Source organism: Gopherus evgoodei, chromosome 1, assembly GCF_007399415.2.
Source record: "Gopherus evgoodei ecotype Sinaloan lineage chromosome 1, rGopEvg1_v1.p, whole genome shotgun sequence".
NCBI classification, from domain to species: Eukaryota; Metazoa; Chordata; order Testudines; family Testudinidae; genus Gopherus; species Gopherus evgoodei.
Genome location: NC_044322.1, coordinates 250,817,161 through 250,823,160, shown reverse-complemented (window position 1 = coordinate 250,823,160; position 6,000 = coordinate 250,817,161). Strand labels below are relative to the sequence as shown.

The 6,000-nt window shown below is 46.2% G+C and overlaps 1 protein-coding gene across 2 annotated transcripts in view; it reads left to right on the top strand.

The window, feature by feature from the left end:
* Positions 1 to 238: 238 nt before the first annotated feature.
* The window catches only part of LOC115640046 (cat eye syndrome critical region protein 2), a 137,496-nt gene continuing 131,734 nt past the window's right edge, over positions 239 to 6,000 (top strand). Inside the window, exon 1 of one of the 2 annotated variants that reach the window (XM_030542925.1) lies at positions 239 to 391. In XM_030542925.1, the coding sequence (XP_030398785.1) occupies positions 239 to 391 (153 nt within the window). Of the gene's footprint in view, positions 392 to 2,572; positions 2,646 to 6,000 lie in introns of those variants that run through there. The other variant, XM_030542929.1, reaches the window with a different exon arrangement.

Here is a 6,000-nt window from a genome sequence, read left to right as displayed (position 1 = left end):
ATGGAGAGGGCAGCAGCAGCGGCGGCGGCGCGAGGAGGAGGAGGATGGGTCCGCGCGGCGGCCGCCAGCAGCAGCTCCCCCCCGTGCAGCAGGGGCAGCAGCGCCACCGCCGGCCCTAGAGACCCCCGAGCCGAGGCGCCAGCCCGGAGCCCCATGCGCAGGCGAAGGGGCAGCGCGGGGCCGCCGCTGGTGCTGGGGGGCTGCTGCTGCTGAGCAGAGCGCGGAGACGGAGCGGGAGATGTGCCCGGAGGAGGACGGAGGTTGCGGCGTGGTGGGGACCGGGGGGCCGGAGGGGCTGGGCGAGCTCCGCTCCTGGTGGGAAGTCCCGGCCATCGCTCACTTCTGCTCCCTCTTCCGCACCGCTTTCCGTCTGCCCGACTTCGAGATAGAGGTGAGCCGCGGAGGGGAGCAGGGACCCGGTGGGACTGCCCCCCCAAAGGGCTGCCCCGGAGCAGGAACTCTCCCCGCGCCGCAGCCCCGTGTTCCCGGGCAGCTGTTCTGCCTTCCCCGCCTGGTCTCCGGGCTGAGAGGGAGCCGCTGCCCGAGGTCCTGGGGGGCTGGGCGGGGAGCTCCCTCGCGGTCTCTCGCTGGCTGCTCTCGGGCTGCGTGAGTTGTTTGGGGAGCGGCCCTTCTGCCCTGGGGAAAGCCGCCGCCCAAGCTTGGTCCCTGCTCCGTGCCAGAGGGTTGAAGCCGGATCCTTGCTGGGCATCCCGTGCACACGGGAAAATTTCTTTGGCGGAGACTTTGCCCCAGGAGGGTCTGGCTGGAGCTGGTTCCTGCAGCCCCGGGAAACCGGCGATGCCAAGCCTGGATCCGGATCTGAACTGCCCCCAAGTCCCGGGGACGGGCCTGATCCCGCTTCGCTTCGGCCCGTTCTAGACAGACCTAGAGCCGCGTCTGCTCCCGGGCCGCCCAACCAGCCCCACGCAACAAACTTCGGGGCGGACCAGAGCCGGGAGCTGCCTGGGTGCCCACCTCCCCCAGGGGCTGCTGATTGATGCCAGGCATGTGGCTGCCTGCTCGCCATGAGCACCGACCCCTGCAGAGGGAGGCTGCTTCCCTTCCCCACACAGTCTAAGGCGAAAGATCCGGACTGGACCCTTCTAATCTCTCTCCTCCCACCCCCCTTCCCGGCCCTACCGCTGCGACTGAGGCTGGTGTTCCCTCGGACGGCTGGCTTGGAGTTTGTTGTTGTGCCACCATTATCCCTGCAGGGACCAAGGAGGGGAGGGGAGCTTGGCTTCCCCTCCTGTGCGTGGAGGTGCCACTGCCCTAAGGCTTTGTGACAATTGAACTCAAGCCAGAAGGGTCTACGCTACAGAGGGTGGTTGTGCGTTAGCTATTCCCGTCTCACGCTGCCCTACGGGCTTAGCTTGTTGTGAGGAGAGGTGTTGTTTTGGAGGGTGTCATGTTGAGACAACTCCAAATGTCGGTAAATCACCTTAAGGGTTTGGAACAAGTAATGGTGATGATGATTTTTGTCCATCAGTGCGTCTGAGTATAGCACTGCAAACTATCGAGTCAATTGATACAGTCTTAGTTACAGAAAGGAAAAAAAATCATTCTCTGTTATAGAAGCAAATTGCAATGCGAGTTCTGCTTTCCTTATACCCCATTCTTAATGTTTTCTAGTAACGTTTTTTGGCTAGCTCTTTACCAATATATTCATGGCTATTCTTTCTTTTGTTTAAAAATTAAGTTTTAAGTTATTTTGATGTAGTCTTTACATTTTGTTTTTGCCCAATGTCCCCAAACGTTTGAAATGCAGTACCACTTGCTGCCTTAATATTCTAAACTATAGAGTAAGTGTGTGAATTTGTGTGTGTTTCAGAATTTACGAATTCTGGAGAATAACAAGATGAAAAGAAGGGAGGAATGAAGGGTGTACCCCAATAGATCTTCCAGGGCCTCTAGCTTTTACTCCCAAGATCATAAGCTGCTTAGACCAATGTGATTAAACCTGGGGTTTTCCATCTGTTTGTAACAGATGTAACAACTTTGGTGTTTCTCTGATGCTTTTTCAAACTTTAAAGTGTACATCAAAAGCAGAGGTTTTGCCAGGTAGCAAAAATGACTTCTGAGGGTTTTGTGGGAAGGATGCATGAGTAAAATATAGAGTAGATGGCTGGGGGATGGGGGAGCTGCTTGATGAAAAAGTGCAATGATGCAATATGGTAGTGAGGAGAAATATTAAAGTGAATGGAAAGGGCATATTAAAGAAATTGAGAGAAACAACTTGAGATCTCATAAGAAACCAGGATATTTAGGGTCAGCAACTACCCTTACATACTGATCTGTCAAAGAACAGATTATCATAGCCCTGGGATTTTATCATCTGGTTTGCTATTATAAAATATAGTGTTAGTGTTGGAAACTTGCACAGTGCTTTGCAGAATATAAAATGTGTTCCCTTCCCCAGTCACTGCTCAAAATGGTGGTTGTGATAGGAGGAGCTTGTCTTGCAGTGACCTACACTGATTTGTGTCACCTTTGGCTGTAGAGATACAAGAAGACCATGGATGGGGTTGGAGTTAAGCAGAAATGAGCAAAAGTTGAATACAGCTAGATATGTTTTGTTGAAATGTGGTTGCACAAGGAAGTGTGCAGCATTAATTTTAAGTTGTTTGGTCTCTTCTGCTAAACTGGTAAGAGTCTTCCTGCCTGGACAGTTTTTTCTTTTTGGTGGGGTCGTAGTAGGGGATGTTGGATGTTTTAACTTAATGGTGGATGATGCCAGTTTTCATGATTTGAAATGTTGAGAAATCTTGTTAGGATAGATGGATGCATTAGGGGAACATTTATGTTCATTGTGCAACTTCCAAATAATTTCTGAAGTGATCTAAATGGAGTGCCACAAGCATGTCGTCTCTCTGCAGTGCACTATTTTCTAAATTGAAATATATTTTCAGATATATATGTATGGTTGTGGGCAGTGTCTTGTAAATATTTTGTATTTTGGGTGGTAAATGCTGCAAAGTTTGACACAGTAAGAAATTTTTTCTGTTTGCTTCTAAATGCTATCTTGGTAGCATATTGGCAGTAACCTGAGAGAACAGTAAGGCGGTGAGCATTTTTTTAAGACAGTAATTGCCCCATGAATGTGAATTCCAAAGGCCCCTTTCCAGAGATGCTTAAGGTTCAACAGGATATGTGAATTCTTAAAGGGCAAAACTCCTTGAGCAGGATGTGAATTTCTGAAGAGGGGGAATCCCGTATGCAGTGTGAAATCTTGAAAGGGGAGAAGGTCTCTCAGTGATGCAACTCCTTTGGAAAGGGAACTCCCCTCCCCCCTGCTATTAATGCAAAACACTAAAGGGGTGGGGTGGAGAGGCTCTTTGGTCCAGCCTTGTGAAGTCTTCCAAGGAACCAAAATTTACAATGACAAAAAGCCAACTCACTAGCATTTCAGCTTAGCAGGCAATTAGCATCTGGCTTGCTTCACCAGTGAAGTGAATTTGAGCTCCACATCAGTTCCTAGAACTTGCTTAGGGTGGGGAAGCTAACATCACCTGGAAAGAAATTGGGAAGAAATGTCCTATGTCTTCAGTAAAAATGCTGCAGCTGTGACGTTGTAGTGTTCAGTGTAAATACTCACTACAGGAACAGGTGGGGTTATCTGGTCACTATAGTTAATGCACCTCCACAAGAGGCTGTAACCATCTACACTGGGGGTTAGATCGGCTTAACATCTCTCAGGAGTGTGCTTGTTTCTAACCTTAGAAATATTATACATATCCCATCTGGTTTTCCCTCAGTGTTGCTGAAGGACATTATGGGGTGTGGAGGAGTGTCTCTGAGATGTATATTTTGGTCTCTCGCCTTAATTGAAGGGGCACTGGTGTGCACTTTTCCACAAAGAAATCCTTTCTTCCAAGTGGTCATAGGACACTAGTGTTTATAAACAGGCGTTATCAAAAAATAAACAAGCAAACAGAATCTGAAATTAAGGGTTAATCCACACTTAAAGTTTTATTGGCCTGCGTATGTCAGTGATGGGTGTGTGTGTGTGTGTGTGTCTATATATATTAATGTGTTTTTTATTTTTTGTTGACGTGATCCTGTCAGTAAAAGCCCTCGTGCAGATGCAGTTAGATGCAATATAAGGTTTTTTACATCGATATAGCTTAATTTGGTTCCCCAACCAGTATAAATTATACCAGTATAAACATTTTTATAACTGTCTACACTAAGGGGAGATTTGCAGGTTAAAGTTTTGCTGTTTTAACTATAGTGACATAGTTAAAGTGTAGACGAGTCCTAATTCTGTGTTTTTATTTTTTTAAATCCCTTCCTTTCTTAATTGCTAGGTTTCAGTCTCTTGCAATGTTAGATTTCACTAGTTTTCCAGACAGCATAATGTTTCCTGGGTAGTCAAAATCTGAATTTCTAACATTAAAGGGTTTTTTTCTGATTTTTTAAAAAAATATCTTTATTCATCATAATAAAAAGTAAAATCGACACAGGCAAATTCTTCGCCTTTGTATATCATCTTTAATTGGAGTACAGGGAAGGATGGGAGGAAGGTAGCCTTATTGTGTAGACTGCTTGAAAATTCTTGGAAAGTTCTCTGTGATTTTGGTATAGTGATACATCTGAGCTCTTTTGTTTTTCTTTTTAAATGCAAACCTCTTGCCCTGTACTTACTGAACTGAAAAAAAAGTGAAGCTTCCAGATGTGGGCTGCCATCAGCAGCTGTATGCGTCAGAAACCTGGGAAGCAGATGTTTTGTTTTCTTTTTCCTGGACCATTGCGTGGTGAGAGGCTGGAGAAGGGGAGTGGGTTTATGAAGCTGGTTGGCTCAGATAAAGAAGTGCATCCATCAGGCCAGGCTCTGGGTATTGTTATGGGAAGGGCGGTGTTGAACACCAAGCCCCCATGCTGGCTTCAGCAGATGCAGTTGCCTGACAAGGCACAGGGCTCCTCTTTTCAAATCTACACTGCATCACACAGCAGTGGACTCAGGAGGGGTTCAGCTACAACCAGGTCACAAGTTCAGTGGGGCATGAGTGAGTGCATATGTGTGCATTGGAACATGTTTGGGGTCATGCAGAATTTTGCACACACTTTTATAAAATCAGGATACTACATACTGTTTTTAAGGAACAGCCTGTGAGCCAGCTGTTATGTACAAACTTGTATTCCCCTTTAAAAATCAAATTATTTTGTTGTGTTTTCTTGCTGCTGTTAACATTGGCAGCACACTGAGAGTTTGCCCTCTTCCCCTCAAATATTAGTTTGGAGTGAGGGCTGACCACAAACCCCTATTGCAGAGATTATCAACTTTCTTCCTGGGCTTTGTGTTGACGTGCAGAAAAGGTGCTTTCTGCAATCATATTAGCTAACACGAATGAAGAAAGCAACTCTTTCCTCCCTGTCAAGACATAGCCATAGTGTGGACCACATCCTGATACAGTGTGTCTCTTGGACATTTACCCTTCCCATTTGTAATTGCATATAGAAGCATCTCTATGACAGCTACAGCAATTGTTTATGAATAAGATAATACTTGTGTTTAACATTTTCAGCTGTATGTTCATGTAGTTGAGAAACTGGAAATTGGCCAGAATCATGTCACCACTCAGCTGTTTTGGTTCCTTTAGCAAGTGCATGGGGGCCGTGAACTACAGTTGAAGAATATCTGCATTGGTGGGTCAAAAGGGGGTGACTTTCAAGTATGTGCTTCAAAATAATCAAAACATTGTTAACTTAGTTGATTTGCAAAAGGAAAGCCACATTGCATATGGGAAATATGAATCTTTTCCTGTGGGTTTTAAAATTGCCTTTGGGCAAATTGCCTCTGTCACTATGGCTTTAAGATGCTTCTCTCCTTCTGCCTCCCAATGCAGTTCATACACTGACTGTATTGTTACTTCTCTCCAGCCCTCCGAAAGAAAATGCACCACTGTTCTAACCTATCTGTCTAAACTACCTTCTCTATCTAAACACGTTTCTGTTCAATTTTCTGACCTGTTGCTCTTTATCTATTTCATGCTACTTCCC